The sequence below is a fragment of the Meleagris gallopavo genome, chromosome 6, assembly GCF_905368555.1.
Source record: "Meleagris gallopavo chromosome 6, MGAL_WU_HG_1.1, whole genome shotgun sequence".
Taxonomy (NCBI): Eukaryota; Metazoa; Chordata; class Aves; order Galliformes; family Phasianidae; genus Meleagris; species Meleagris gallopavo.
The window spans coordinates 22,874,585-22,890,513 of NC_139409.1; the positions used below are offsets into that span (position 1 = coordinate 22,874,585).

Sequence of the window (15,929 nt, forward strand, 5' to 3'; positions counted from 1 at the left end):
CAACTTTCTGCTTCGCTGTTATAATCCCATTAGCACCTGCTACCGGATGTCCAACTAGCAGATGGAGTCAGTGTTTTAAAGTTCTTCAGAACGTTCAGGTTCATTTTCCTCCCATCTAACCAATTCCCATTTTTTCCTCTATTAAAGCAGGAGAGCTGTTTTTCACTTTCCTACTGTAAATGAAATAATGAAAAATGAAATGATGTTGATCAGGCATTACATTTGCTAAAAGGATGAAAAATAGAAAGTACATTCTTTATGCTTCAGTTTGGGATTGCAAGAGATGGTGCCAGCAAACCATAACGCAGGGAGATGATGAACAAAGTTCTGTCATTTACTGCTTAGTGCACCACTGGGTTTTGAAATACAAGACCTGGCTCACCAGAAATTGGAATGAGGCCAGAAACTCATAGCTCCCAATCTGGAAAAAAGCTATTGCTAATGATTTTCTGTCAACACTGATTCAGACTGAATTTACAATAGAGATTTAAATGTGAAAGAAATAGTACTTCACTCCAATATATTGGTTGTATTCACGTGGCCTTTCATTGAACCAGGCAGTACAAAGAATAAATTCCTGTTGTTGCTAATAATTAAATGGCAACAACTCCCTCAGTGAAAACAGAAGAGATCTGCGTATTTGGAGCTGAAGGAGGAGACTTAGACATGATTTCTTGGTCAATTCACATGCTACTAGAGAGACTTTGTATAGCATTTGTAACCTCTCCCATAGTATATCACTGAGATTTGCTAATTGACACCTGAAATGCCTTAGAGATCACTGCTGTTAGACAAAATAAGAACAGAGACATTATCTACTCCTCTGTAAAATGGTATCTTCTCCCTTAAAGTAACATCTGCCGAAGTATACCCAATATTGGATTCAGTTTCAGAAAAGCTCTGGTTTTTCTTTGTTTGTGCTGCATTTTTACAAACTGGGAGACACAGATATTGATTTTCCTCCTTTTAATTCCAGAATAAATATTCTTTTATAGCAGATTAATATTTTTGCATGCAAAATGACAAAACTAAACATGTTCTGTTCAGATGAGAGATATACTTGGATAACAATCTATTTCACTCTCAAAGCTTTGCTTAAAAAGGCTTAAACATTTCTTTCAGCAAATCCCAAAGTGCAGCAAGTAACAGATAATGACAGCTGTTGACATTTTTGTGACTCTCTAGACTCATACAAACAAATACACTCAAATTTAGGACCCACAAACTCGGTCCTAGGCTATGACTTAGTAGCATGAATACAATGCAAACATCTGAAGCATCCACCAACTTGCTAGAAAGCACACCATACATACCCCAGCCCAAGAGGTAATACCAGTGCAAGCGCTGCTCCTCTGCAAAGACAGCCACCACAATCAGTGTGTGCAGGTAAATGCCTTCACACAGCATCCAGAAGTAGTTGCAGCCCAGCATGTACTGGTGGAAGAATTGCAGCACTTTGCAGCTTACCTGCCAGGCAAATGAGATAATGTCACACACCTGACTAGCATTCTACATCTAAGCAGGCAAAGGTAAATTATAATTCTATGCTATAAGAAAGCAAAGAGAAACAGATGCCCAGATCTTGCTGGGTTTGTTTGGCACATATCAGCGACAGGGATTTTAAACTTTATAAATGAGATGAATTAAGCAAAAAGCCTTCACAAAAGAGTAAAACATGGTATTATAACAGCACTCCAGAAAGTACTCTGCAAAAAAATTCCCTTCAAAAGTCCTTAGTTCCATGTTTTTTAGAACTGCACTTGTTTTTTAGAACAAGCAGCCTGTTCTAGAAGAAGGCTGTGAGAAAGACATAACTTGGAGCTCTAGTTTGGTGATTTCTTTCACTTTACTCAGAATTTTCAAAGACTTGCTCAGCTCTCTTGTGAGTCAGTCACTCCTTTATAAGCAACACCCAGTTCTGAACTCCCTCCTTTGAGAACAAGTGCTGCAGGCAGTGGAGATGAAAAGACATGGAGATAAGTGAGGCTGTGAAGCTGGACAGTGGTTCTTGCCTGTGGCTCAGATGAGAAATTCAGACTTCAAGCCGCTGGGTGATCAGATGGTGGAGAGAAACACGTTGTGTCCATTCACCAGGTGCTGTGGGAGGAGACCAGTCCTCCTCTGAGAGGCTCTGATGTCCATCCGCTTCCACCATGTCCCAGTGCCCAGGAGGCCTATGGAGCAGGAGGGTGATGCAGGGATCTCTTCAGGAAGCACCAGCGGTTACATGGACATCTGAGGTGCCCTCAGTGATGGCAAAATGCCAGTTGCCACCTTAGCCACAAGAAAATATTCCTTCCCCTTCACTTCTCCAGATGGTTTCCAAGCTAAATTACCTGGACTAGAAGCAACGTTTTTGCTAGGACTGACTTGTCTCTGTAGCGTGACATTTCAACCATTCAGCAGAGGACTGTGTGCCCCGTGTCTGTCTGGAGGACTCACAATGCCCCTCTGGGACAGAGAAGCAGGTTCGATAGTGATTCTGTTGTTGAACAGTGTTCCCAAAGCAATTCACAGAACACGGGCATTTAGCTCTGTTTCAATATTTGCAATGCAGCTTGTTGCTCTGAAAATAGAAGATCATTGACAGTGCAGATAAAAGAATTCAGATAGGAATGGCTGTTTTTTTTTGGTTTGGTTTGGTTTTTGGTTTTTTTTTTTCATTTCTTCTGCTTGCCACACAGAGCAAAGCAGTCACATAATTTTTCTACACTGTGTCTGAACAGTTCCTACAAAGTATGCTGACAAACGATAAAAAAAAAAAGAAAAAAGAAAAAAAGAAGGATTTGCTGTTTTCAGTGAACTTTCTGAGTGAGGGAGTAACTAACTACATGAACAAAGCCAGCCCTTCTGCAATTTTTATCTGTAGCTGAATACTTGAAATACAGAAAGCATGCTGCCTGAAGACGAACTATCTTTGTTTCCTGAAGAACAATACATCTAAACTTAATTTGCTTCATTTCCTCAGCATTTCCTTCTTTCCTGTGCCCTCCACATGAACTGTCACTCATGGCTTTAAAAATAAAATTAAGCACCTATGTTTTAGAGTAATGGCTATGCAGACAGCTCATGACTTTTGAGTAATGTAATCACTTGCTATGTAGTAAGTTACGGACTGCCATTGGCAAGACATGAAGGATGCGTGTGATTAGTACTTGGATCCACATCACATTAATTTGAGAACTAATCTGAAAAAGTTACCGTGAACAGTTTAAGCACAACAATGCACTGCGATGAATTATGCTGAATTCCTATCAATCAAACTACAGTGAAAATCAATCTTCACTTTGGATGAGCTAAAAAAATGCAGCAGGCTTCAGCTGTGGTTGAGTGCTGCCATGGAAATATTTTCCTCCCATGAAAAGCGAGTGTTTTTCTTAGATCAGAGCAACCTGTTGCTGATGAGAACTGGATTCATGTGCGGTGTGAGTAAAACATGGCAAATGTAGCCACATCTCAGTGTACATTAGTCTTAGCTGGGAAAACTACAGAACTCTGAAGTTTTGTGAAGTGCTTATTCTTATAGAAACAAGTGAAAATGAAATTGCAAGATAATACTGGAGAAAATCTTTGATCACTTCCATGCTTGATAACTTAGATATTAAAAAAAAAAAAAAAAAAGGTTAGATGTTTTGTCTTCAGTTGAAGTTAAATATATTAAGCTCTTTCTGTCATTGTATCTCACACAGTATGCAGCATGGTCAAATCCAGGATTCAAAGGATTATCACAGCACCAATACTGCTGCTACTACCACTGGGACTCATGATAGAGAGTAAAATGTCAGCAGCTCTTGGTCTGTGGGTGTGGACTTAAGCTGCAGGGGAAATAAGGGGTCAAATAATAGAACATGGTCAGGCAAGAACAGGTCCTACCTAGCAAATCTTGCAGAGTTTTGTAACTCATGTGAACATCTCAGCTGCGGTATGAAATGAAAAGTTTTAAAAGGATGCTGGAACCACTTTGTGGATAAGAAAGAAAAAAATCAATCTCCTTTCAGGAGCTAGAACGGGCCTTTGAGATTTTTTTCAGGATTTACTAGTGCATTTTAAATATTGCTAACATTCCAGGCCTATCAGGAGGGTCCCAAAGTTCCACCTGTCTACGCAGGATCGTGCAGTTGCATGGCCATGCTGCTGTCATGCTGCTCTCTTTGGCTAGGGCACAGCCCCTCCTCACAGATCACAGGATCGCAGACTCATGCAATATCTCGAGTTGGAAGGGATCTGTTAGAATCACTGAGTCCAACTCCTGGCTCCACACAGGACCACCCAAAAATCAGAGCATATGACTGAGAGCACTGTCCAAATGCTTACTGAACTGTGGCAGCCTGGGGCCGTGACCACTGCCCTGGAGAGCCTGTTCCAGTGCCTGACCACCCGTTGGTGCAGAACCTTTTCCCAATCCCCAGCCTGATCCTCCCTACTGTTCCCTTTTATTTTGTCCTTTAACTGTGGCGCCCAAAACTGTACACAGTACTCAAGGTCCTTACATGCCATTTCCCTGCTAAACTCTCCCTTATTGTCTGACAGAGAGAAAGCATCAGTGATAATTAATGCAGAATTAAATAAAAACCAGAATACTGCCTTCATCAAAGTAACAAAACATAACATCCACTTCTAATTGATTTTGAGCAGGTCTTTCTAGTAATTCAGTCAGAATAAGGCAAGCAGAGGGAGGGCAACTCGCCCAGATCCCTGTATCCGTGTTCCCGTGATGCTTCCCTGGCTGAGGGGCCACAGGCTGGAACTGGGAGCCCTGAGTTTCACAGCCTGCCTTGCCAACTCCACAGCGCAGGGCCCATCACCACGGGGACAGGATGCCTGGCAGTGTACTAAGTGAAGCCTCTCCTCAATTGTTCTCCATGCACTGAAGTGCCCCAGGCTGACATTTGCAAGAAATAAATTGCTAAGAATAGGCCAAACAAGGTTATTAGTTTTCAGCCAAGCCACCTACATGGGACATTACTTTAGCTATACATTTCTCTGTTTAAAGGGAAATAAGGGTGTTTGCCCTCACTGAAGATCAGTCAGAGTGAGCTCTCTTCATGTCTGCAGAACCCCCCTGTGCACACAGCTCTTCTCAAGAAGAGGTTGTGCTGCTCCCCACAAAGACCAGACAGGATTTATTCCAATTCAGTTTGAAGGCAATAAAATGCATTCTCAGACATTCTTAGGATGTTTAAGGAGTAACTTGAAGTTTGGTTATTGACCTGCCTTATGCATTTTTTTCTGGTTATTAGAATGCTTTTCTGTGGAAATATTCTTAAATTCCCAGTATCCATATGTTACACAAATAAGCAATAAAAGGACTTTCCAAAGCAGGACAGTGCTAAGCGCTGTAGATGTAAATTATGGTCTATCAGAATGTCATACCATTATACAATATATCTACTGTGAGTCATCCATTAAACTGTGTTCCAGTCAGAAAGCTGGCACGCAGGGACTCAGGCTAAGATTAATGTTTTAATATACTTTTAAACCATTTACAGAACAAAATGTACACAGTTGCTTAGAGGGTTCCTAGGTTTTGTGTTACGAGAAAACAAAATATGAAATTAAGCATCGAAGGATATTTTTAACAGCATCCCTATCCATGCCTACACTGTGAGAAGAAGCCATCCTGGAATTAGGCATCATGGGCAGTGATTAACACAGCCACATCCATATACCCCAAGCTCCCAGCTGCAGTCACTGTCCTGGGACTGCAGCCCGGAACCCAGAAGGATAGGGCTGGGGTCCTATGGGGTCCATATGGTGAACCCAGCACTGCAGTAAGCAGGGAGCAAGGCAGAGCAAGGTACAATCTCCTTGTGCTTAACTGGTTTCCCCAGCTGAGGCAAATCTCTAGTGGATTCACACACCTTGCACACACAGCCAGCAAGTGCTTTGCTATGACAGTCTCCTGTGAAAGCCCTAATGGCTTCTCGTGGTCACTGTGGCCAGGTAGGAGGACTGCTGGGTTAGATGGTATCAGCAAGGTGAGTTATTGAACAGCAAGATTTCCCTTCTGGATGCTAGCTGGTCCCATGAGCTTAATGGAGCGGCTAAACACACTGTATGTTAAGAAGGATGTCCAAGGAAACAAAAGCAGGAAATCTGAAGAAAGGTGTTAAATGGGACTGGAGATGCAGAGATTTTGCTGATTTTGGTATCAGCTGTTCTGGGTGCTCACTTCTCACTGCCACTGTGGCAGGACCTTCAGGGTCCACAGACAGTGAAGGTATGTAAAAATGTAGAAGCATGACAGACTTTTCACAGGGACAGTTGAATCTGCAGTTTGGTCTCCATCAATGCTAAGACTGTAGGTCTTCCTGGCCTTTCTTGCAGAAAAGATGCAGGCCCCAAACCTAAGAACAAACCCCAGGGTCTGAGGCCTTCAGCTGCAGGACAATGATGCATTTTGCAGTACAATATCCTTTCTGAGGGAAACAACACTCATCCTCCCAAGTAAGAGGTCACATGTTGGGAAAACACTGCAGAAATAATATCTGAAGAATCTGATGGAGCCTGGGTTGTTTTGACATGGAAATTCCTTGAGTCTAGGCTACATGAAAGCTATTGTCCCCCCCTTTGAGACTCTGCTTTGAGATACTTGAACCTACTAAGAGATACTACTTTAAAAGAAGAGAAAGCAACTTCAATGTATAATTTCTGAATTATTCCTAAGGAAAGAAAAATGAGGAAATTTGTCCCAAAATAAATATTTAGTCTCTTAAATTGTTTTTCCTTCCCCCCGAAGCCAGCTGTTAATTTGATGGTGTCTTACAATTGAGAAAATAACCAGAATAACTTTGTTGTGGAAGCTCAGATCTTTCTCAGAGGCGGTGGCTGTCTGACTTCAGTCCAGATATAGCTGTTCCATAAAAAACACAAATGTTCTTCACAGGAGTGTAATTTCTGAATGCTGTGAACATCCTTTAATCATCAATACTTCATCTTCTGGGCATGGCATGGCACATCACATTAGTGAATCTGACACCACCAGGATTACACAGTGCTTTGTTTTCTCCATTACTCTGAGAGTTTTGAGGATATAAACAAGAATATAAAGACCTTGGGAAAAAATGATGGGAATTACTGCTCTGTTTCATGCCATTTAGACACTGACAGCTCTGTCTTAAAATGAATGCAGATATTATTCCAGCCTGAAAATTTGTCAGAGTTCTGCATTAATCTCTCTGAATTTCATTGTGGGGAGAAGACTTGATTGTTCTGAGGAGTTTTGAATTCGTATTATACTTCAGAATAGCTTTCAGTCATCTCTTTGGGCTTACACTGGTCGCAGAGATCCCTGTAAGTATTCTACCTGGAAACAGTAGGAAGAAAAAGATGTACTAAGATGAAAAGCTCCAGAGATTCGTTAAGAGAGACAGGAAAGTTCTGGAAATAGTTTAATGAAGAATCAATTTAATTTGACAAGAACGGAGCCTCCTGAAGCTCAACCCTGAGCATAACACAGGAAACAACGCTAAGGATCAAAGCACACTTATCCTTTGTGAAGCTCCATCCTGCAGCTTCCCAAGGGGACTGTTGACAACCGTAGGCCACACAGACTAGTATTTTTGCCACTTATCTTCCCTGGTGTAAGTCATGGATCTCTCGTTTGAAAATGTATATTTTAAAAGCCCTAAGGCTCTCTTAGCCTACATCACAAAGAACAGAAAATAGCAAGAGACAAAAATTGGTGCAATAGTGAGAAGTTAACACTGTTACTGAAATGCTGTGAATCTCCTCTGTATTCTTGGCTCTCACACCCTGTTTATTCATTTGAGAATAGGGGAAGCCAACAGTGCTGTAACCCCACAAATCACAGTAACTACTTCACAGACTTATCTTCCTACACAACTCCTTTTTATTTCCACTATTCTACCATAATAGGGAGGAATGCCTAATGTGCTTGGGCAGTCAAGATTTTCACTTGAACTAGTGAATGGTGAGACTTTTTATAGTGCTCTAGTCTCCATGATAGTACTAATTTTTTTTAATATTACTACTACTATGACCTTGCTTTACTCATTGTAATGCTAATTTGAAATGCTTGGGAATGGGAGGGGGCTACATGCTGCTGGCCCTGTTAGATGGAGGAAGAACAAACTGAACCAGCAGGAAGAGTGGCAAACTAGTTCAAAATCTTTGATATTTATCTACAAAAGGAGGCAAGAATGGTTTTCAGCATTCCATATCCCATGTCTATCTCAGCAAGAGCTAAGCCCACACAAGGCTTCCAGTGGAGGACTGCTCCTTGCTACAGGCTCCATACAACTGCAGTTGAAGTTGAACCTTTCACACCACACAATGTCAGAAGTAAGGGAAAAACTGCTACATGGAAGATGAAGGGGCTAGAAAATGCCTGGAGAAAGAAAGTAGGTATTCTCTCCACTAGAACAACAAAGAGATAAAAATACAATAAGATCTCTTGAAGCTTTTCCAGAAGCTTCAAGATTTCTATCTAATTACTGAAAATTTCTATCTAATTACTGAATCATTACTGACTTGTGTTTCATTTGCAAACACTCTGGTGCCCACAGAGTAGATCAATTATTCAGTTTCAATTATCAGTTTCTCATTAGCAGAGTTATCCCTCCAGTCATTAGCTGTATCTTTCTTTATCTCAATTTCTTTATCTCAAGTATTTGGTATTAAAATTACTAGTCTTGTGAAATAAGAAAAAATGAAAAATACAGATTTGATATGCAAGGCTATATTAAAAGATTAGGCAGCAAGAGTTTTATTTTATTTCTAGGCTTTTTAACAGAGAATAGAATGTGTTGTTCACAGACAACTCTTCTTCTGCAGGTTGTTCTCAAAACAGGAGACACACCTTCCTACAAAACCCGTTTCTGTAACAGTATAATTAATGCAGTTGCTACTTCATATACAAGATGCAAATAATTGCCTTACACAACAGTTTTCAATACATATACACAAGTACTCGTGCATGTGTTCCTGCTCTTTTTGTTCAAGTGCCCCAAGCCTTTTTTTTTTTTTTTTTTTTTTTTTTTGCTTCTTATATGGCCATCTAGGTTCACATCTTCCGTAATTTCAATTCCAGATAAATCTTATAGACAACGAGAGAGATGGAGAAAGAGAGAGAGACACAGAGAGAATTAAATAACCAGAAAACAGGAAAAAAAAAAAAGGAAAAATTAGAATTAAGATGTGAAAGGGTTTGAGTTATCAATTTACACGAGTAGAACAATCAAATCTTTGCAGAAAAATATATGTGAGTAAAGATGCCTTATGATATCTCATGGAAATGATACTTTGGATTTTCTCACACATTGTATTCAGATTCAGGGAAAATGTGGGTGTCTTGATGCTGGGGATGAAATTCCTCTTTTGCTCCTCTTGTCTTTTCTCTTGGCTATTTAACAGAACCTTCTTTCTTCTTTGTAAATGATATGGATTTGTTGATATTCTCATAAATATGTATTCATTGTAAGTACTTTTCCCATGACACTGCATATTTAAGATCTGCTGTGAAACTTTAGGCAGAAAAAAAAAGCAGGAGGTTCTGGGGTGGAAACACATTTATTATTTTGCAGATTAAATACCATCAACTTCACCTCTGAGTGTGGCCATAAACATGAGGTATCTGTGACTCCAAAATTCCTTTCACGCTCTTCAGTATTTCTGTATATATATTTGAGGAAGGACCCACACACACAAGACTGTCAAGATCAGAAGACGCACAAGAAGAAAGTGGATAAATGCAGCACATTAGAGGAAATCACAAGTAGCCATATCAAAATGGATTAAATAAAGCAGAGGATGGAGCAGGTGTAGAAAAATACGAACTATAAAGCCTTCATTTGCTCTGTTACTCAGCAGCAAAATCAGAATACACTTTCTAACGATGTTGGCAGACACGTTGGTTTGGTATGAACACATTATCTTGCTACCTCCTTTGAGTGTACTCTCACTCCATACTTGACTGCAGACCAAAAAGAGATCCCAGCTCCTCTTCTCCCCAGATTTTTATCGCAATTCTAGACAGCAGTTCACTGCTGAATCAAACACATGCATTGTTTTTGGAAGAAGAAAGTGCAAAATAAAGCCTTTGTTCATCAAAGCAATTAAGTCAGTATGTAGCTGAAGAGGTGAGGCCAGGCCAACTAATTCAGCTATACTCAGCTGTGCCTACCAGTGAAGGGCAGTGTCCTGGCCAACTTCCACGTGCTGATTTCTTTGAGATCAGAGTGTATTCATCCACCCAGGCCCTCTCTAGGGGGCCTGGAAGTTGCCTGCAGCTGTGAAGATCTGAGCCACAGGTGACTGCTTATGGCAATTCCATAGTGCCCACTGCCATCGCAACCTAGGTGGGGGCTTTGTGAGCTGATGCTCAGCACCCTGCTGTCTGTCCTGTGGCTATGTGGCTCTAATGAAGCCTCTGAGAGCTTTGTCATTGACTTCACTGGGGTCAAGATTTCACTCCAAAGATGGATCTAGCCCCAAGGCACTGGATAAAGATTTTTAATGAAATTTTACAGGACAAGAGTTCTTGCTGCGGCTCAAATTTTAATTTAAACCACTCCAGATAATTTACTTCTGCTGTCAGGAAGTATCATTCTTAACCCCAAGATAAAGATCTTACTTCCATTTAGGTGCTATACTATGTGCCAGCATTGTATTTTCAAATATCAAGTGCATTTTCACTGCTTCTCTTGCACAGGATATGTACTATGCAGTAAGGAGCAACAAAGTATGATGTTTTAATTACTCTTTTGCTGTTCGATTTTTTTAACCTCCAGATGGTCTCTGTGACCAGTGATCTTTTCTTTAGTCTATATATTTCCTGCTTTAATTAGCTGACTTAACTGGGAGCACATCTGAGAGACATGTGATCGTATAAAATAAGTGCTAATGTTTAATTGCTTTCACAAAATTAGAAGCAGATAGACAGTCGGGTCCATAATTGAAAGACCTTACTAGAAGACAAGCTGATTGGTGTTGTGACAAAACCTGAGAGATTCCCAGGCTTGAGCTAATTTTGCATCAGCCAGGGCTGCAGGAGCAAGGCAATGACTCTATTAGCATGGTCAGAGCTAGGTAACAGATCTGCCATGCATATTTATCAGCTGAGGGCTGGCTCAGGTTGTGCCACTTTCTGAAAGGACTGAACCAAGATATTGTTCTGATTTACCACTTCCTAAGAAAGAACACAGTGAACAGATTTTTGCAGATATCCCTTTTCATCCTTGCCCCTTTCCATCATGCATGCTTGTGAGAAATGGCAGTTGGGTGGCCCAAACATCTGTCCTTGAGGGGCTTTGCCGGGAAATGCCAAGCAGTTGCTGACAAGAGCAGTGGGGATCTGACACAAATTTGTACAGAAAGGCAGTCTGGAGCAAGTCTGATCTTTTCCCTCTTGTACCAAATTCAAAGCTTTTTACTGCTGGATGAAAGGTCTGAGCAAGGTCAATTCTGAGAATATGAATGCTTTGTGCCTGGCTATCATTAACTGGTGAATGGGCATGCCTCGTTTTGATGCAGCCATAATAATTTTATTTGAGTGTAAAGATAGAAAGAAGGATACTTACGGGATCCCTTTTCACAAGGCCTGGGTTAGGCACAACGATGATGAGGTGGGCAATCGTAAACATGGAGTTCAGCACGTAAGAAAAAAACAAATTCTTATGCAATGTTATCCTTTGACAGCTGAGACTCCTGAAAAATATGGAGCACATGTTGTAAATTATTATTTTTCTTCTGAAGTCACTTTAACAAGCTCTTTCTGGCAATAATTTCTCAAGAATGCCTTTTGGCAAGGCGTAATCGGAAAACACATGCCTTGCATTGCAGCCTTAACCTCTGACCAATTTTTTTGTTTTGTTTTTACACCTGTTTAGTACCACATGCTTTTTAGCCATGTTGCAAAGAGCCATCCAGATACATTCTCATCTTTTGATGCTTTTCTTTATTTCATGGTAATTGATATATTAAGTGCTGAAGCAGAACCCTGAGAATGGTTAGATGCACATGTAGCAAAAATTAGGACCATTGCTTGATAAGAAACTGTTCCCAGGAAACTCAAATTCTCAAATATTCTGATGAATATTATTTCCTGTTTTAGGAATTGGCGGTGAGAACATTGTGTAGGAATCCCCTTAAATTTCAGGGGGATTAGGGTTGGTATCCTGCATGCCTCTGACACCAGCTGAAGAGGTTGTTTTCCTGCCCAGAGGGAGCAGCAGCATGGGGGGGTGGAGGGATATCTGCTATTGAGGGTAGCAGAATTTCCCAAGGTTACAAAATTCTTGCACAGCTAAATCATGACTTCAGTTTCCATCTTGAACCATCTGCTCTTTCCAATTCCTACCAAAAATTTCAGGCCACCCCCTTGGCTACCCCTGAGCAGAGAACACCTCCGAAGCTGATTACAGAAAAGTGGTCCTGAAGCTGATAGATAATGATGTCTGCCCTCACTGATCACTGAAAGAAAGCTGGTGAAACCTGCAGGTAAAGGAACAGCTAAGACAAGCAAATATTTCTTCCTGCTGAGTCATGTAAGTCTTTCACAGTCTGGAGCTGTGCGCTGGCTGTGATTTTCAGCTGCTCTTTACATGGAGTTTAATGCAGAATGCAATTTTTTTAAAAACAGAGAACTCCTTTCTGCTTATCTGTTTGTTTGCCTCCTTATTTAAGTATGTATGTATGTATGTATATATGTATTTATTTATTTTCCTCCTTGGTGACCTGCCACATATCTTTAAACTGTTCTTACAGCTTTTCTGTGAGTCACTGGATGGAATTCTTCCTTTATCTTAGATTGTCTTGCTGGCTATGGTCATCATCATTCTGCAGTTCTCACTACTTTTGTTGATCTACTTTACCCACAAAGTCATCCTCTTTGTTTCAGGATGTCCATGAGATGGAGGCCTTTGGAGCTAGAATGAAGAGTATCTCTTTACCCTAGTCTAGATTTTATATTATTTTAGCATTAGCTATTGGCAGCTGTTGAACACCAGATATGGGGCTAGGTGCACCTACTGTAATCATATCCTACTTCCTGTAGGATAGAATACTGGGGAAAACAGACAGTTCTTTGGACTGACCTATCTTACACTGTGCTCTTGTGCTTATTTTACTTGTATTTGCCCCCATCACAAATCGAGCCTAATGTTCCTCTTCTGCTTCTCTGCACTAGAAGTGTTTGTCTGATCCTGATTCTTTCCTTCTCCCCATTCTCCATCATTACACTTTGTCTATATTACTGGCATCACTTGTCTTGGGACACTACCATGTACACTTCACCCTCTGTCGTCTTCTTACAGTCCTGATAACATGCATCCCATCCTCAATAAATCAAAATTTGACCATCACTTAGAGCAGTCTCTTTGGTCATGGCCACAGAGACGCAGGCCCTTGTCTCTGCAGCTGCCTCTCTATGTGGCTACAACTACAGATAGTCAGTTTTTTGTGATAGTCCCTGCCATATATGTGAACTTCCACTTTCATTCATGTCATTCCTCACTGCTTTACTACTTTTCTTGGCTTTTCCAGTCTTCTCTATAAAATTGGACTACCCTTCCAAATATTTTGCTCCATCTGCTGTCCAAGCTCTTTGCCATGCTTGTCATCATCCTTCCTTCAGCCTCTTAAACTTCTCTTCCTTGATTACAGCTTTCATGTTAATGATCCAACAGCATCATGAAGTGTATATTTCTCTATCCTCACTTAATTACCTGACCCTTTGTATTTCCATCAAAATGGCAACGGAACCTTCCTGATTTGGTCTGTGTTGAGAGGAAAACTCCTTTTGCCCAATCTTCTCTTCTTTCTCTCTTTCTCAGCATCTCCCCTTATAATGGAAAGTTTGGCTTCACTAATTTTCAGCTGTACACATAGTCCAACTTGTTATCTTCTATACCTCCACCTCCCTTCTCCTATTTATCTCTTATCTCATTGAAAATTTGCCAGCAATTCTGCCTGGAAGCCCTCTTTTTCAATTCCAATCTTATCCATCTACCCATCTTGCCCTGCACATGGACCTGTGCTCAGCAGTTTGTGATATTCTCCTCCTAGCAAAACCCAAGCTCGTTCTCCCTGCTGGTTTTGACAGTCACCACTGGTACACTCCTCTTCTGACTTTCTTTCTGGCTCTTCTCCAGATTCCCTAATCATTCCTTAAAAGTGTCTTTGAAAGATGCTCTTCATCCTCCACTCAACTTTCTGTATGTTCCCTATTCAGCTTTATTAATCATATGCAAAAAGGCACTAAGCTAATCATTCAGGCCTAAAATTCCATCTCTTTCTATGTCACCATGATTCTATCAGTTGTGTCTCTGACTATCTCCTATGATTTGCATGTTTGTCTCTTATTTTACTTTTCTTCCTATGCTTCCTTACTTCCTTTAACAGAGATAGGACATCCTATTCACACACAAGCACCCTTATTTTTGAGTTCCTACCCCCAATTTTCTATTGCCTTTATGATACTGATTCCCAAGGTATTTTTTTGCATTATTTTCTTTGCAGATCTATTCTGTGAATCTGTCACTGTTCTTCAATCACGGATATTGAGAACACTGCTTTTCACATCCAGTCAGTTATTTTCCATCTCCTGGAGACTTGTTTAGTTTTCAAACAATTATTTTCATGCTTTCTACTACATCCTCCTTGGAGAAAACTCTCAATGAAGTTCACAACTGATCCTTCCATTCATTATCCTTCTATTTCCTGTAAAAGCTTTGCCAACAATGGTACTGGCAGGTACATTCACAACACAACATCTATTGTTCTCACAGACTTGAACTTACTGTACTTCTCAGTTATATTTACAAAAATATCTTTGTTTTAATAATTAAATGGGAAGTGATTTGGAGTCAGGTGTCCCTTTTTTCCTTTTTACCATGTAAGACAATGGGGTCTCAGACTGTAACTATAAAAATACTGGAGTAGTGTTAAGATGCATGTAATTGTTGGGCACATCACTTTATGAATATTCTGTTTCCTATAATAAATTAATATTGCTTATCAATGCTCACCAATACCGACTCAATATTTCCTTTCAGTACTTTTTTTTTAATAAACGCCAGATAATTATGAATTTAGATACTTCAAATTCAAAGGAGAATAACCTCTGGCAGGAAAGACTGCTTATATATGGGAAGAATTTTTCCTCACATTCTGAAACAGAAACCTCTGCAACCTATTAACTGACATGTCTACGATCAAAGGCTACTGTACAGCTCTGAAACCATCTCTTACATTTGATTGACTGTTTGATTGATAGCTTGCCTTCTATTGAAGGTCAAATAATCTATCACTGCCATATCCAGATGGGAGAAGACAGCTGAAGGTAACAAGAAGACTGCTCCCATACAGCTTTACTCTTACTTCCTTATTATTTTAGTTTGGTTTCTTCTTTGTCCTCTCATCTTGTAGCACTTTGTTTTGATCCCTTTTTCTACTTCTTCCTGTAATATTTGTGTTACAAGTTAGTAATTGAAAGGAAAGGATAAGCATGGAGGAGGAAAGAGGGAGGTGTACTGCTGTCAGGAAGGCTGTTGTCAGATGCGTCTTTCAGCGTGGCCTGGGAATGTCAGGATTGAGCTGTCAGTGATTCAGAACTAACAATGAGTCAATCTGAGCTTGCCTTCCTCACTGCAAGGTCCCAGAAGTATGGAATTACCTTTTTAGACCATTTGATGTAGACATTTTAACCAAATCCTGTCCAAACAGCCATAAAGAGCTCTGGAGCCTGGCTAGAAGATTTCAGATTCCAAGTTTCTCAATGCACTACTGTAGCTGTGGTTTTGTGCTCTATTTCTTAGAAGAGATGGGAACTCAGCAGTTCATTAGGCAATCTGTAGCTATCTCTATACCCCTTTAACATGATAGCACAGCCACTCATCAAACTGATCCTCTGGAAATTACCAGGATTAAGAACCCATATTTTTTGTTCACCTATTTTGAGTCTATAATCT

General features: G+C 40.4%; 1 protein-coding gene across 2 annotated transcripts in view; it reads right to left on the reverse strand.

Annotated features, from left to right (window-relative positions):
- CALCR (calcitonin receptor) overlaps positions 1–15,929 on the reverse strand; it is a 141,504-nt gene that overhangs the window by 24,615 nt on the left and 100,960 nt on the right. For both annotated transcript variants that reach the window (XM_085227447.1, XM_085227446.1), the window contains exons 7-8: positions 11,541–11,667; positions 1,314–1,467 (exon numbers count right to left, since the gene is read on the reverse strand). In XM_085227447.1, the coding sequence (XP_085083573.1) occupies positions 1,314–1,467; positions 11,541–11,667 (281 nt within the window). The remainder of the gene's footprint in view (positions 1–1,313; positions 1,468–11,540; positions 11,668–15,929) is intronic.